We start from the raw sequence: 17,078 nt of genomic DNA on the forward strand, positions 1-17,078 counted from the left end.
GGTGTTCAGCGGATAGGAATTCCTTAATTAGTGACCTTATCTAAGGCGGCGCAATGCACTGGGAAGCTCTATTTGAAGTGAACTGGAGATACCCAGGATTGCTAAAGGTGTAAAACAGCACCCCAGGTTTAGATATGGCAGATAAACTGGAGACTAATAAAACCTATTGGATTAAAAAGCGAGAGACCAGATTTGAGCCTCAGAGCTCTTCAGTGGATAGAAATGAGGGGCAGAGAGAACTAGAAAGCAAGACCACTTCAAAAGAACATCCGGCAAACATAATGATATATGAAAATACAGAATAAAATTTATTTAAAGGGTTTCATTTTTTGTATTTCACCCTAGCTGCAATATGCTTCCAATGAAATAATTTTCACAAACAAAGAAATCTAAAGTGCTGGGAAGTGTGCACAGTTTTTATTTTGAGAAGCATTACAAAACTCCTGGATGCTAAATTTACTGGTAGATTCATCTGTTGTATATGCTGTTTCCATTTTTCAAATATTATGCAAGGATTTTAACATCACAAATATGAACACACCACTGGTAGTCTCAGTAAATTGCACTGAACAGCCATGATATATCATTCATATGTATATATATATATATCCCCATCTTAAAAATCACAGACATATCAATTTACCTGGAGTATATACAAAGATCTCTTTATTTTTTTATTTTTTGGCATTACACATTATCTCTAAACATAGAAAAAGCAAGAGTTTCAAATAGCCAAGGAAATGTATATATTCTCACACAAGAAAATCATAACCCTTAAAAAAAAGGACGCCCCATACAGAGGCAATAGATTGCAGTCTGTCTGGCACAATCAGAATCCTTTTCTTCTAATCACTCAATTATGATGTTCATACCTCCTCATTATTGAAAAATCGGGGTGTCGTATATTATTTTCATCAACTGTCCTTTTATTAATTATTGTTACTGTATTTCCTCTCTGTCTCTTCCCTCACTCTACCCCAAATACAGGATAGCTCTTTGGAAGAAAAATCACCCACGTCTCCAAACACCGTGGAGAAAAGCATCTAAACAAACTGGCTGCTTTACCAAACTTCCTAAAATGAGTGAATTCCCTGGAAGACAAGCACGTCTATCTAGCTCATTCTTCCTGGGGTGGAGAAGAGCTCTGAATGGGTAGGGATTTATTTTAAGCAGCAGCAACTACTACTACTACGACTAGCAGAAGAAGAAAAAGAAGACGCTTCCGTCAGGTGGATGATGCTTTAATTCTCCTTAGCAATCGTAGCCAGGTGACATTAACATTTTAAGTCTTATTTTACAGAACACACCCCCTTTCCCCCTCCTCCTTTCTTTCCTCGGACACTCTATTTTCCTTAAGGTATGGTAATATACGTTTTATCAGTATTTCTCCCTGAAGTATATCCCTTTTCCCCGCGTATCCCGTTATTTCTCTATATCTTTCTGAAGGCAGAAAAGGAAAGCAGAATCTTCTTGCACAACCCTTCCAGACATAATCACGATCCGATCGAATAAATGATAAATATATTAACTTACCTTTTGACGCCCATCATTCTCTGGATTAGGGGAGGAGGAGGAAGAGGAGGAGGAAGAGGAGGAGGAGGAGGAGAGGAGTGGGGGGGGCAGGATTGCGTTTGGTTTTATGAGTAAGCTGACAAATATTGTCCCAACCTGATAGCCGTCCATTGCGACTTCTGCGAGCCTTTTTCCTTTGCCGACTCCTTTTGCCCAGAAAATGGAGTAACTTCCTTCTTTGAAAAATGACAAAAGCCTCCATCCGGTACAGATTCTCCATCTCTCTCTCTCCATCACTAGACAGAGAACCCAAAATCACTACGGAAATTTAACTCAGAGAATTAGGGAAGGAAGGGCTTGGAAATCGATCATATTAGCAATCTGAACTCACTTCTGGATCTGGGTGGGTGGGTGGGTGGGTGGGTGCTCGCAGTTCCCCTTCTCCTCCTATTTTTAGCCCTATTTAGCTTATACACGAAAGTACAAAAAAATGCTAAAAGAGGCGAGAGTCCTACAGAGGACAGTGATCCGACCCAAGGTACAGCGGCCAAAAGAATGGTAGAATAACCACATGGGAAATCATAAAAAGTTCATGTTCACGGTTAGCAGTCCACATGACCAGCTCTGGCCAATCGCAGAACCCAGCCACTCATAAAGTTCTATCACAAAGTTGTAAATTTTCATAAAACAACAAGGAATTTATTGCATTTCTTCATGACTGCTTTAACAGCAGTCTTTTTCTCAGCCGCCATCTTTTCCTTTAAAAAAAAAACAAAAAAACAAAAGGGAAGAAGAATATGCAAAGATTCTGCGCCCCCCCACTTCCCGGCGGGGGGTCTCCGGCAGCCTCTTCCCTACGAAAGGTTAAACGCGCCCAGCTCTGATAAGGCTAAAAATTTGCAGCAGAATTACGTATCTTTAGGAACGTGCTCCTGCTGCAGGTTTCTGAATCTGTTCTATACCTGTGGTCTTTAATTACCAAGGGCAAGGGGCAACCCTGAACTGTTATTTTAAGCGTTTTGGGTTCGATTTGGCTTGGTGAAGACGAAAGGCGTAGCTCTTCCCTTTAATTGGATTGCTGTTGGGCTTGTTTTCGCTGAGCTTAGATGATTTCCCTTTCAGAAATTCGCCACGAAATTAGAAGGTGGGATGCCCCCGCCCCCCCCCGCCCCGCAAAACGCACCCTCACACGCGCGCGCCGTGCCCTGAAAGCCCAGGGTGGCAAAAGGGCCCTCAGAAGAATTTTACACGACCCTGGCAGAGCTGCATGCACACGTGCACGCGTTGGAGAGGCTGTGTGTGCATGCGTGCGTGCACGTGTATATCGGCGCATATGGAAAAAAGAGGCCAGGTGGAAAAAGAGCAGAGGAAGAGGGAGACATTCGTGCACAGGCGCACTAGAGTATTCAAAAACCTACACTACCGCAGTGGTACATGTCACGAAAACAATAGCAGCGGGCCAATGCAGCAAAATCGAGTTAGTTGGGCGATCAGGCTGTTCTAGACGCAGCTTCCGCCATCGGAAGGGCGCCTGGAGAAGGGATCTTTTTCCTAAGGAAGGATTCCCGCTTATTTGGTCTTTTGGATCAAAATGACCTGTTTTGAAGCGGATGGCAAGGCAGGGCGTGTTGCCCTACAGTAATTCCTGAAATTAGCTTCCCGTGGACCCCTAGATTTAGAAATGAAATAAAAAACAGACACGCACACACATCCGTGTGTTTCTCTGCCTATGAAACTATTCAACCATGCAGATTTATTCCCATATTTTATTACAACAATTACGATTCAATGACTGTTGGACCTATCCATTATTTGTGTGTGGATCTCTGTCTGTGACTATCACACACAAACACAGATAAACACACATAGACGCTATTTGTGATTGTGCGGGTGTACACATACGTGTGTGGATGTGATATTGCCATTGAAAGCTTTCAGATAGACAAGCAGACAGATAAGGCGCTGCCCCGCTGCCCCTTTATCTTCAAAACTCCACTTGAAACTGAATTTGGAAGCAATTTTCTTTGAATAGGACTATATCCTTCCATGATACGTGGTTAGGTCTTAGAAAGCAGAAGCCTTCGATTTTTACCCGATTTGCCCACTGATGGAAGGATATTTTTTTAACCAAATATGTGCGGGGAAGGAATAAAATATTTCAGATTTTATTTTGTGGAAAAAGAAAGCTATATTCAAAATGTTCAATCGCTTTTCATCATATTTTTTTCCTTTTTCTTTTGCTTGTAGGTTTAACAGAGCAGTGCGTGTCTGCTCAGAAGTAAGCCCTGTGGAGTTTAATGGGGCTTACTTCCAGGTAAGAGCGCGTAGTTACAGTCTGCCCAGCCTCCTCTCTTGGTCTCTTGTTATACAATTTTTTCCCGTGTTTTCATTCTGGTCCTTAACCTGCGTGCCATAATTATCTAGTGGGGTATATATCTAAACATCAGTAAAAATAAATTCTGTGTTATGGTGTATGCGCCCAAAATTCTGGAAAATTTTGCTGCTCAAATCTGTAATGATCTGCTGGAAGTATCTAAAATTAGTTAATTTGGGTTTTGTCTTGCTAATTTCCTTGCATAAAATTGCTTGCATTAATATTATAATTGTTTTGAGCTCAGTGTTATTTTGCTCAAGGAAGAGATGCTTTGCACGATGAAATAACCAAAGGGGGATAGAAATATGAAACAAGATAAGATGAAAAGGAAATACTGAAGTTACTAAGAAGACAGTCTCGAATCGGTATTATTATGTTGCTTCCATTCTTCTTGTATCTTTTGTGGGAGTCGCAATAATCAAAGCAGGAGGGTTCTTCCTCAGATCTAAGCTTCAGATATTAGGCAAACTGAATTGTTTTCTGAGCTGAAACAGTTACTCCCATTTTGGTAGATGGTTATTTTAACTTTGTATGGCCAAGACAGAATTGTACATCATTGCTGTATGGTTAGATTAGATTTTTTAATACTGTGGTGATGTTGACAGAAAAGGAGTCATATAGAAGAGAAAAATTGCTAAGTAGAAAACCCAGATTTTAAATTTTTGAATTCATACACTCTGGGAACGTTCCACGGAGAAGTTTCCCTGTCCAAGTTATAGAAAGAAGGGCTACGCCAGACAAAGGGAGCTTTTAAAGGGAAACTTTCCAAGGGATTCTCTCCAGCCAAACAACCGATCACACACATACACACAAAATGAAGAGAAAGTAATTACTGGACACAATTGCAGACTAATCATTAAGGTTATTTTTAATTATTCTTTTCCCTCTCTCTACGCATAGTAATCACAGAATACGAATAAAAATGCTTGGCCGACTATTAAATTATTGGCTATCTATCATACATCGGTTTTACTCAGCACAATATCCATTTCAGATTCTCTAGCGAGGAAGTGGTCCATTGTCAAACATGTCAAAATATACACCAACCAAAATGAACAAGCAAAAAATAAAAAAATAAAAAATAAAATAAAATACAGCACCGATAACCAGACATAGAGGTACAAATCTACCCAGAGGGGGAAGGAGAAGAGAAAGACAGAACTCTCACTTAATTATGTACAACAATTATCTTAAGCTAAGCATTGTGTTCCCTTCATACATTTGGAGTTCACGTTTTCTAAGGAAAAGTGCTAACCACATCCACATGTTCACTTCATATACTTTTTTCTTTAAATTACACGAGACAAAAAAAAAAAAAAGAGAGAGAGAGAACATCTTTTTTTTTAAACAAGAAGATTTACAAATACTTGGACTATATAAAGACCCACATAAGAAAACAAAACATCATCTATATTCAATTCTAAAGAGACATTTAATAGGTAGATTTATTATCAGCTTTGTTGTACAAAAACAAAACAAAAACAAAAAAGAGAGAACTGTTAATATAGGTAGTTTTCCAAGTGTCAAGAAACAGAAGAAACCATCCTTTGAGCGTGGACGTCTAGGTTTGTTTCTTTCCCTTTTTTTTTTTAGTGTACAGTCTTTATGTGTTAACTTTTAACTTTCAGTTTCTTTCCTTATTTTTCTGGACAGTACAGTCAGCCCCTCTTTTCCCTCACCCCCCCTCTCGCGCGTGCTCTCTCTCTCTCTCTCTCTCTCTCTTTCACTCTCCCTCTTTCACTCTCCCTCTCTTTCTTCCCCTGTCCCCCTCCTTTTCCTTCACTCTTCTTCATCTTCCTCAGCCTCTGGTTTTTCCTGGCTGTTTGAACCAGGGCCCGTGGGTTTGTTTTCTTTTTTCCATTTCATGCGCCTGTTCTGGAACCAGATTTTGATCTGTCTTTCTGTAAGACATAAAGCATGGGCTATCTCAATACGTCGCCGCCTGGTCAAGTAACGGTTGTAATGGAATTCTTTCTCCAGTTCCAGCGTCTGATACCTGGTGTAGGTTTGGCGACCTCTCTTTCTGTCAGTCCCTGTAAAACAATATAAAAATCTCATAAGTTCCCTTTTGTTGGTTTCTTGTTTTGCATTTGTGTGTGTGTCTGTGCTATTGCTATTTGGAGTCAATACCGCTTGCACTGGAGCTCCTCAAATCAAATTAAATCAATTCAAGCCCATCTTGTTTAACAAGAAGTGCATATACACACACATACTGTTTATTGCAACAATCAGACACATTTAAAATAAATAAATGTGAAGGATGGAAATACATAAAAGAAAGAGTAATGGATAGATATTCTGATGTGTTTTTTGTCCTATTAGAAAGCATTTGCAACTCTTCTATCCAGCCATTTAATGTTCAGTTCTATAATATCAAAACATGTCACTGTTTATTAGGCATGTGGTCTGGGCCTAGGCATGTCTATTAAGAAGTAAGCCTCACTGACTTCAGTGGAACTTCTCTCCCATAAGGATGCATTGGATTGCAGTCTTAATGAATTTAGGATAATTTCACAGTGCTTTCACATTTCACAGTTTGTAATTAGATCTTTTAAATGTTCACATCTCCCTCCATCTCTGTAATAATAATGATAATGATAAAGACATCCGTTGAGAATTCTGTTAAGATATCAGTTATTTATCTTCTCATAAGGGATGCCTTTTTCCTTAAACATGTAGCAAAAATGGGAATGGTATTAAATGCAAGAAAGCATCTTCCTTGTATTAATTCCCACATCTGGCGAGTTTCTTCAAGCCAGTAATATTACAGTTTGGGTAGTGTCACTTCCTTCCTACTTCAGATTGGTTCTGTGCGTGTGCTTAAAAGAAATTGTTATTTTGGGCCTTTTTCTTTAGGGAACTTGGAACCTACTGAACTCTGTTGTTGACATGGGAATTCCTCAAAGCAAGAGTCAAGTCGTTGACCACAATATTTATCTGAGCATAGAAAGAATCTGGATTCAAACCAGGAATCAATTTTCCTGTCATTTCTTGAGTCCAGTTGTGGGTATGATCCACTAACAGAGCTGAATCCCCTGCTCTTTGACTAGAGATGGAATTTACGTCTAGCTCCTGCGCCAGCCAAACGACCCTAGATCACTCATCTGAAACATTCTTGGAGATTTTCAAGTGCTTGCTGTTTACGAAAAAGGAGGGATGGGATGGGGTGGGCGGCGATGGTCTTCTCTTCAAGAAAGGAACAGTAGGAAAGTCCGTCGGGCTATAAAGAACAGGGGGTATAAGTTGTCTGTGGAATGTGGGCTGTAAAATCTGTTGAAGGGAGCGCCATAAACATCTCTTGAATGGGGCACCCAAGACACATTCTCTCCTCACCAACGGAATCTCCCTGACCCAGCCAAACAGCAGACAACAAAGATGAAAATGGGCTGGGGGAAGAGACCCCCCCACCCCAAGCTCCACTGAAGGTCGATTTAAGTTCTGAGAACTGACAAAGAAGCTGCAGTTAGTCGTGAGACTGCACCGTCTCTGTTCTGCACCCAACATGCTGGAATCTCTTCTCGCAACTCTCCATCAGGTTGCCTCCCCAACAGTAGCTATTGTTTTTATCTTATTCTTACCCCGCTCCAAACAGCAAAACTGGGCTTTGATATAGCATCTGTAAAGCTCAGTTTACGGATTTGCTAATAATGTGGAGGGGAAAAAGCTGACCTATTGGGGTAGGTCTTCAGAAGCTAATCCTGGTTGTGCGTCTCCGCACTCTGGCCCCCCCCCCCCCCCATTTCTCCGATCTGCGTTCCTGCAGTCTGCGTATAGTTCTGGTCTGAAATTTTTGCTCTTCCCTTCCGTCTCTTCCTGTCTACTCTCCCATTCCTATAGAGAAAGCTATCTTCTACGCAAGTTGCTTTTAAAGATAACTCCTTTATCACCTCATCAGACGACTGCCTGGTAACTTGCAGAGACAGTAAATGGGATGCGCGACTGAGAGGCTGGCAGAGCTCCTAAACAGCTTCAGTACTCTGAGAGTTGCGCCGTGTCAGTGCCCTAAATCTTGTTCGCCACAGATACGCATCTGACAGTCCACCTTCTACCCAAGCAGTCACCAGTGTAGTGATGTGCATGTGTTTGTATTCTTATGCACTAAAATTTACAAAGGGTCTGGCAACCGGCTTGCAGTAGGCAGAATGGGATTGCAGTTACATTCATTGCCTTCTGCTTCCTTGGACATAACGGCACTGAAGAGAATTAGCCATGTTATTACACCTTTGCTATCATCGTGCCTGTGGGGAATTTCCGTGCCCATATATATATATCACCTATAACCTCTTGTTGGCCTGGGAGAAAAAGGAAGCCAGTATCAAGAACTCTCACAACTTCTCAGTTGCTCCAAGAAGTCTAGCCAATCTGACTACAAGTACAATCCTCTTCGGGTTGATCGGGAGAAAGGGGGGACAGGGCCACATCTTCCACTGTTTTGCTTGCCCCGCTGTTCATTCCTGATCGTCTTGTGGTAAGACGGAAAAGCAAAGAGAAGCTAATCTAATGCGGCTCTGCACTTTTATAGTGCGTTCCAATACATCACTACTCAGTGGTGAGCCCCACGGAGTTCAGGGGGACTTCCCACCTGTGTGTGTGTGTGTGTGTGTGTGTCTAGGATGGTTCTTTGCTTGACTTGAGGAAGTGTTCTGTGCAGCCCGAAAGCTCTCCAGCCGTGTGGATTAGCTGTGGGTAATCCTAAAGCAATGTAGCATTTGCCTGCCCCTGGATTTGGGAGCCCCACCAAGCAAAAGATCTGGAGACACCTGAAACATCTTCCGTTCTCACAAGATGGGAACAGTTGGTGAAGATATTCACCAATATATAGTAGAAACGAAGTAGGCCGGGGTGTTAAAGACCATTCCTGAGTGGGTTTTCCATTTCATAAGGTGCCCTGGCCAACTCAGAAGAGAAATTCTTCACATTTCCCTTCACAACAGTAGTGAAAGCAGGCAGACAGAGCCAGATAAATGGACTAGACTTTGGATTCTTGTCAACACGGAGCAAACTCAGACATACGTGGGGCAGCAGGGATGGATTTAAGAAATGTGACGTATCTGACCCACTATTACAGAATCCTTTGGCAGCCCCCCCACAGCCACACATGCTGGCTCCTGTCCCCAGCCGTCACAGTGCACTTTTTTAATACCCTGGGCAAGGACCGATATTTATTCCCTTCTCTTCTGATCACTTCCCCTCACTCCTCGTCAAATCCGCAGAATCCAGGCATGTAATTCGGTCCTCAGCGGACTTCTGCAAAAGGCGATCGGAAGGGAGGGGAAGAGACGTCTGCGTGTGTAAAACTCCAGTGGCGCTGGGATGACTTGATGGCCGGGCTCAAATCAATCAAACTAGGCTCTTAGATCGCGCAAATGGGACAGTCTTCGTTTCATCCGGCCCCTTCCCCATGTCTGCTTCTCTCCGTTCCCCCCCCCCCCCCCCCCCCCCGTCAGTGCAAATAAAAAAAAAAAAAAATAAGCAAGCACGATTTCTCAGCAGACCCACGCATCCCCTGAGCCGAATCTGAGTGAAACTTACTTCCAAGTTTGTATGCTTGGAATCGTGAGAAGGAAAGGGGGAAAGAGGGAAGGAAGGAGGGAAGGAAGGAGGGAGGGGGGAAAGAAGGAAAGAAAGAAAGAAATGTGGGGTGGCTGAGGCAGGACTTCCTCTTTCTCCTCCCTCCCCCTCCCCCCAGTTGTGCAGCTCAGTCCTGTCTTCCAAGGCATCGTGGCTTTTGCGTCGAGGAAGGCAGCAGCAGAAGCAGCAGAACTAATAAATATTTGAGCTGATTGTTTGTTTAGGACGAGTTTCTTGCCGGGTCACAGACACACGGAGAGCGAGCTTCGTTTTGAGGCAAACGTCATAAAAGGAGTTCAGAGCCGTCCTCTTCTGCCTCCCCCCCCCCGCCCGCCGCCACCCCACAACACAGCTTCCCCTCCCCTCCAGTTCATTTATATGCTCTTCTCCCCAAGGCTTTCCCGAGACCGCCGCCGCCGCCGCCATCTCGCAGGGCTCTCACCTGTGCTTCTCATCCACGGGTATATCCGCAAGTTGTTTTCGTGCCTCAAGTCTGCGTCCCTCTGGTCGCTTTTGTTGCAGTTGGGCTTGGACGCGTCTCCCGGACACATCATGGAGAGGTTTTGCTCGAACGGGGAACAGTGCATGTTGAAGGAGCTGGCTTCCAGACCGTAGCTGCTGGAGTACATGCCGGGGGCTTGGGGGTGCATGCCTCCCCCGTTGGGGTACAAACCAGGCATGGGAGCAGCGAAAGAGGCCGTGGAACTGGAGCCATAGCCGGTGCGCTGGGCATTGGAAGCAAATGCGCAAGAAGTTTGCTCAGGAAACACTCCGGAGGGGAAAACCGAATTTGCGGCCTGATATTTAGAAAATAAAGCATTCGCATAATACAATGAACTCATAATCTGGCCGGGTGATTTGTAGGCCGGGACGTTTTAGTGTCGGTTTTACGAGGTACCGTGATATATTACGGAATTAGACTCCAGATTTACACCAAAAAGGACCCCCTTTTTCCTCCCTAGACCATGTGACTCCGGTCCACGTGATTCGGGCGTCGCCAATCAACGCCTGGCTTCCTCCCTCCCCTCCGACTCCCCCCCCCCCCCTCCCAAGCTGTCCCCCTTGTAATATGGAAAAGGGGGAAAAACACTCTGTATGGAGTCCTGGTTGGGATTTATACAATACGATGCATTATTGATGATAGGATACAAAACCTCCCAAGATAGAAGCGGGAAGGAGACCAAATGGGCACCCGAGTCAATAAGCCCCCGGTGAGATCAGCTTCTCTCAAGTAAGCTAGCAGGAAAAGAGACGGAAAAAGAAAAACAAGGCAAGGGAGGAGGGCTTGTGGAGCTGGTTCGTGGGCGCAAAGGCAGCACAAGGCGCAGAGAAGGGAGAGGAGCGCGGCGCACTGGCAGGCAGCGGAGGGAGCCGGTCGCGGAGCCGGGGAGATGCTCCCGCGGCCGGGGGGAACGGGGAGCAAGGCAGGGCGGGGGGCGCCCGGAAGGCCCTCCTGCGACCGGGCCCACTTTCGCCCTTCTAAAGAAGCAGATAAAAGTGGGAGACGCCAACCTTTCCGATCACGCCTAGACTTCGCTTGCTCGCCCCCCCCCCCCCCGGCCGCCCCCCCCACCCCGCAGTCTTTCTCGCAGATACGCCAGGAGAAAACGCTGGATAGGTATACCCCGCCCTATCCCGCGTCCTCGGGGCGGGTTTCTATGCGATGCCATGCCATTGGCCCTGGCACGGTCCCCACCCCCGCCACCCTCCCCGCGAAGGGACTCCACGTCTGACTCCCGCCAATAGCCCCCAACCGGCCACAGTGATACTTAATATTGCTCTTTCAAGCCCCCCCCCCCGCGCCTTGTACCCGCGACAGTATCTCCCTTTCTAAACGCCGCTCAGTTCTGTACGTAATTTATTCTACTGCCACAGGCGTTGGGTCTTGGAGCTGGCTTTGCTTTTTCTGGTGGCGGAAGGGGTGGGGGGAGAGGGGGAGGAGGAAAGATTACAACAGATCTCTATTTAAGCGTGTCAGCTCTTCTGCTGGACTCAATTACAGTGAGAAGGAAAATGTGACCAGCTGGTTACTCTGCTTTCTGCTGGGGAAGCAGGGAAGGTTTCCAAGGGGGGGGGGGGGATGGAGGGGGGAGGGGGAGGAAGCGAGTCAATGAAAGAGAGTGAGAGAAATCGCAAGGCACACGTTTCACTGAAACTTATCAAAGCCCTCTATGACAAATAAGAAAAAAGATGGCTCTACCATTAAGAGATTGGCAGAGGCCCTTCTTTTCAAGGTTAAGTTGCAAAATACAGAAAGCGGGGGGGGGGGGCATACATCACGGTTAGGCTCATCATGGGAGGGGGCAGAGGGCAGCTGACAATGTGCCACAGACCGAAAGACCAAGGGAGGCGGGGGACCCTGGCAAGAACGCAGGGCTGGGAATCCATCTGTGACAAAATACACTCGGGCACACACACACGGACGCAAGTTTTCTGAAACTATGCACATCCATCCCTGCCTCCTGATCCGCAGCCATGAAGGATCTGACTGGAATACTTTAGAGACTGTCTTCTTCCCCAGCGCCCCCCTCCCCGGTGTATCTGCACTCAAGCCACTTCAGGTGTATCTGCACTCAAGCCAGGGGTCTCTTCGGGGTCTCTCCAAAGACTTCTTGGACTGCTGCAGGGACGTTGGGCCGGGGCTGGTTGGCTTGCTGGCTTTGGTGTTGTTTTTTAAACCTTCTCTCCAAGACGTCCCGGAGGAAATTTTAAGCAGAGTGAAGAAAGAACATTGTCACGGGGGAATTGTGGCTTGTAAACTTTATTGTTACCCCATTCTTCCTCCGCTTCCAACTTCGACAATAGAACAAAGTGAAGAAAGAACAACAAAATATAGCATTAGTTTCCCCGTCCCCCCATAAAATAATTCACGTATACAGTATACATTCTCTTTTTTCACAGTAAACCTAAGGGAGGGGGGAGCGAACCGGGGGTGGGGGGGAACGAAACACTTTATACAACTTGTTCCACTGCGTGCATGCTAAGGAGAGAGAAGGGGGGGAGAGGGGGGGGAGACCCCTCTTTTAAATTTTTCTTAATTTTTTCTTTTATCAATTTTTTTCTTTTTCTTTTTCTTTTTAAGATAGAGACACTGAAAGGACCAACGCATAGAAAAGCAAAACGGGAACCGAAAAGGAAGGGAGGAATGAACGACAGCTACAGCAACTGAAGTGGAGACAGCGACTTCATAAATAGGCAGTTTCATGTTGTCGGGTGTGTTTTCAGAGCTACCTGCAGAAGAGTTCAACCACAACAAGGGCAGGGAGAAAGACCGCGGGAGACAGAAACAGCGAGAGAGGGGCGAGAAGTGGGGGCTGGTTTAAAAGTGCACTAGGTATCGTCTTCACATATTTTCTATATATATATACATACATTAGAGAGAAAGAGAGAGGGGAAAGAAGGAAGGAAGGAAGGAAGGAAGGAAGGAAGGAAGGAAGGAAAGGTCTTCAAAGTGCAGTATATTTTTTTTTACATATTTTCTACAGCACTGAGAGTGTGTCCCAAAGAGATGAAGGGGCGGGGTGGAAGAGAAAAGGGGGCATCTTCACAGTCCATGGTTAACAGAAGCTATTGCGTTACACTATTACTAATTCTTAACTGGCAAGAAAAGGAAAAAATAACAACAAAGCTAAAAAGACCCCAAGATCTCTCTCTCTTTTGTGTTTGTTTGTTTGTTTTAAATATATATATAGTTCGTTGTATGTATCAAAGGACAATCAGGAGAAGAATGACGCTCACAGCTATATTCTTTTACAGCAATAACGGGGGAGCTCTCCTCCCCTGAGCAGCGTTTGCCCCCCCACCCCTCACGTTAACTGCCCTAATGGAAGGACGAGGGGTGCTCTGGCTTGCCTGTCCAGTCTCGCAGCTCCTATTTCTTGTCCGCGCTCTGTGCTTCCTCGCCCCCGTCCACCTCCTGCGACCTTTCCATTTTCTGTTTCTCCAATTCTTCCTGCTCGCATTTGCTGCTGGGGAACTTATCCTTGTTGTTCTCCTTTTTCCACTTCATCCGCCTGTTCTGAAACCAGATTTTCACTTGCCTTTCGGTCAGTCCGAGCGCGTGCGACACTTCGATCCTCCGCTTGCGGGTCAGGTAAGGGTTGAAGAGGAATTCCTTCTCCAGTTCCAGGGTCTGGTAGCGGCTGTAGGTCTGCCTGCCTCTCCTCCGTCCAGCGGCTGCTGGGGTGTTGCGGGAGGGAGGCGGGAGGGAGGGAGGGAGAGAACAGGAGGTTGAAAAGACACAGGAAACAGCTCCGGGAACTGAGAGGGCGAGAGAGGAGGGACGCGCACACGCGCGCACACAAAGGCAGGGACGGAACTGCCCTGCTATAATCTTACAAAGGGAAGGGTAATTATCCAAGGATGGGTGGAGGGAGAGAGGGGCGAAGGCGACCCCATCTGCGCTCGCCCCCCCCCCCCCCGCGCACCCAGCTTGCAATGCCACCCTGCTTTCTTGAAAGGAAGCGTTGCCCCATCCCTCGCTCCCTCCCTCTCCCCCGGCTGTGTCATTTTCTGGCGAAAATTATGCTCCGCTGGGGTTGCCCCCCCACAGCAAGAACGCCCTCCCCAGTTCCTAAAAATGCCACCGCCGTCCCACACCACCCTCATGACATCTCCAGAGGGTTAAAAAAGATAATAACTAGAGTGGGGAGGGGGAGGGGGAGGAGGAGGTTAAGGAGAGACACAAAAAGAGGGTCTCGAAGGTTGTAAAAGTACCATAAACTTTAAGGGGAGCTTCTCCCATTGAAAGGTGTGGGGGGGGGGAGAAGTCCAGTTCTTCCCATTCAGGAGAAAAAGGGTTCCTTTCAGGGTAATTAAGCGATAAAGCAATCGAGAAGTGCAAAAGTTTACGCTCATAAAACAGTAAAAAAGTAACTGAGGGTTGTGGGGGGGGGAGGGAGGGAGGGGGGCAAGCCAGTGGAAGAGGTGGGAAAAAGGAGGGCTAACTTGTTTTATGGGTTCAGGAAATGCCTTTCGCGGTGGCTGGGCGGCTGGCCCTTCCTAAGATACCTCCTCACCTTGCGGTCGCATCCAGGGGAAAAGCTGCGTGGGAGACGGGCTCTGCTCCGAGTTGTCCGCGTCCTCGCCCAGGCCGGCGGAGGCGAGTTTGCAGTCGGGGTACTGCACCAGGTCGGACTCCTGGGCGCTGAAGAGGCTTTGTCTTTGCAGCGGGTCATAGCCGTAGAAGTTGCCCGGGTCCCCGTGGCAAGCCACGGCGCAGGGATTCTGCTGGTAAGGGGAGCTGGAGAGCGAGGATGCCCCGTGGTAGAACTCCTGGATCTGGGTGGGGTGCTGGAAGGTGCCGCCGGTGCTCGGCCCGTACACCACCGTCGGTCGCCCGCCGAGCTCCTGGGCGAACCCACAGTCGTAGAAGTTGGGGCGCAGGGAGTCCCCGGTTTTGTACTTGGAGAAGAGGGAGTTGACAAAATAGGAGCTCATTGTCATACAAACAGGTTACTTTAAATAGACACCGGAATAATGAGTGCAAGGGTCAGGGTGTACCAAAAGCCAGCGGATATTCGCCACAAACCCCGATGAAGGCGACGAGATGCTAACCCAGGAGTCTTTAGGATTTCCAGGAGTATATACAGGTCTACATAGATTTAAAGGAGAAAAAAATCCCAAAGATTGAGTCAAAACTCTTTGCCAGAGTACATGGTACCGGATTCCTGCTTTTGATTGTTGTTGTTGTTGTGATTTGTTGTTGTTATTATTATTATCGCTCGCTCTCTGTCTTTCTCTCTCTCTCTCTCTTCTCCTTTTTCTTCTTTCCCCCCCTCCTTCTTCTTTAACCACCCCCCCCTTAAAAAAAATCGGCACTTAAAGAGAGTTCTCGCTTTACATTTCCAAGGAGAGGTGCCAGTTCATAAACAGTTTTCCGTGATTTACTTCGGAGCAAATGAGTTTGTTCATATTTCGCAGTGTCTTTTCTGGATCATTTGCATCTATTACGGAACCCTCATCCTATTGGTTTCCACGTACTCCACACGGACTCTGAACAGCCTGCGAGCAGAAAGGAGAGTGAGTGCGCGGCGGAGGAGGAGAGAGAGAGAGAGGGGGAGAGAGAGAGAGAGAGAGAGGAGAGGGGGAGAGAGAGAGAGAGGAGAGGGGGAGAGCGCGAGCGAGCGGGGGAGCGGGGGAGCGGGAGGGGTGGGGTGGGGTAAATATAGAGATTAAATATGCTAAACTATCTACGTTAATGAGATATCTCTCGCCTCACGACAAATCATCTACCTAAAGCCCACCCAAAAGATTGATATTTGGGGAGGGTTGAAAAATTAAAGAGAGGTTTTGCTCCCATCGTTAATTTCCATTTTTTATTATTTTTTTATATATTTTAACGAGGCAGTTTTAGCCTTTGGAAAATGTCAGGGTTGCTTTGGAAAACTGTAAAAAGAGGCCGGATTTAATTGCTACCCGTTTTTTTCTAAAAGCCTCCTATAAATGTAATTGGTATTTTAATACCAAGTTATCAAATCGTACGGCGTCCTGTAGCCTCAACATATTTTAAAACAAACGAGGTAGTCAGATTTAACATTTTAATGATCAATTTCCTTATTATTGATAAAGGTTTAACTATCAGCGCGAAAAGAAAGAAATGGCCCATTTGTAACGCCCCCCCCCCAAAGAGGGGGGCAGTAAACTGTTTAACAAACTATAAAGCGCAATAAAATAAAATAAAAACACACACACCCCACAACAACTAACTAAATAAATAAATAAATAAAAAACACACCCGGAGATGTTCTTGCTGGTTATATCGCACTACATAAAAAGCTGTTAAGGGGTTTTTACGACTTTTTTTTCCTCTACTGCTATAAAAACCCAAGCTTCGATTGGCGCCTAAACTCCATTATCGCAAGATGTTGGGGTGTCAATACTGAATTAAAATGATTATAGTTTTTCATATATAACATTGACTTTTCAGCTCTCTGGAATCCCCCCTCCCGCACTCCTCCCCTCCCTCCCCTCCCCTCCCCTCCCCTCCCCTCCCCCTCCCTCCCTCCTTCCACATAGGAGAAGATGCGATGTCGCGTCGCTTTATCACCTCCAAAACGCCACATTTACGGCTATTATTAACTGAGCATTCAGATGCGCCCATTCTCGGCACAGGCTCGAGTACCCCCAGCAAACTTCGATCCACAAGGTGCTTTTAGCACTGGGAAGAGGTGGGGAGAAAGGAGCTGTGGATTGAAGAGGGGGCTTTTCTGTTTTACTGACGTTTGTTAAAGTTGGCTTCCAGCATTTAACATGCTAACTCGACAATTTTCCTCGATATAAGCACACAGGGGGTAAATTCTAGGAGCCCTTTATCGCAGTCAGCAACTATTATGAAGATGTTTCCTCAAATCATGAGACTTCCGAGCTTTCTCCTGCTCCCCCCCGCCCCCACCTCCGCAGACCTTCATCCTAGCCATTGATGGCCCACCAAATAGAAGGATTCCCGTGCACTCCCCCCCACACACACACACACACAACACATCCAGTACCTTTCTGCAATGCATCTTCACTGAAAGCGCACTTTTGGGGGCCTCCAAACCTACTTGCTCTTACCCTGGGTCCGCCACCCCCCCCCCCCCCCCCGGGACCCACAGTCCGCCCACACCTCAAAGGCGAATTC

The 17,078-nt window shown here is 46.3% G+C and overlaps 2 protein-coding genes across 3 annotated transcripts; both read right to left on the bottom strand.

Moving 5' to 3' along the window:
• Positions 1-5,665: 5,665 nt before the first annotated feature.
• Positions 5,666-10,299, bottom strand: HOXB7 (homeobox B7). The gene is made up of 2 exons (XM_044444727.1): positions 9,900-10,299; positions 5,666-5,919 (listed from the first exon to the last, which is right to left on the bottom strand). Exons 1-2 carry the CDS (start codon positions 10,297-10,299, stop codon positions 5,666-5,668), a joined length of 654 nt encoding a protein of 217 aa, XP_044300662.1.
• Positions 10,300-13,328: 3,029 nt separating this feature from the next.
• HOXB8 (homeobox B8) lies at positions 13,329-14,902 on the bottom strand. Of its 2 annotated transcripts, none has more exons than XM_044444725.1 (2): positions 14,476-14,902; positions 13,329-13,636 (listed from the first exon to the last, which is right to left on the bottom strand). In XM_044444725.1, exons 1-2 carry the CDS (start codon positions 14,900-14,902, stop codon positions 13,329-13,331), a joined length of 735 nt encoding a protein of 244 aa, XP_044300660.1. The 2 variants fall into 2 exon arrangements, with proteins under 2 accessions (XP_044300660.1, XP_044300661.1); XM_044444726.1 differs by having other exon boundaries at positions 13,329-13,633; positions 14,476-14,896.
• Positions 14,903-17,078: the final 2,176 nt, after the last annotated feature.

The sequence above is a fragment of the Varanus komodoensis genome, unplaced genomic scaffold (assembly GCF_004798865.1).
Source record: "Varanus komodoensis strain SLA01 unplaced genomic scaffold, ASM479886v1 scaffold45, whole genome shotgun sequence".
Taxonomy (NCBI): domain Eukaryota; kingdom Metazoa; phylum Chordata; class Lepidosauria; order Squamata; family Varanidae; genus Varanus; species Varanus komodoensis.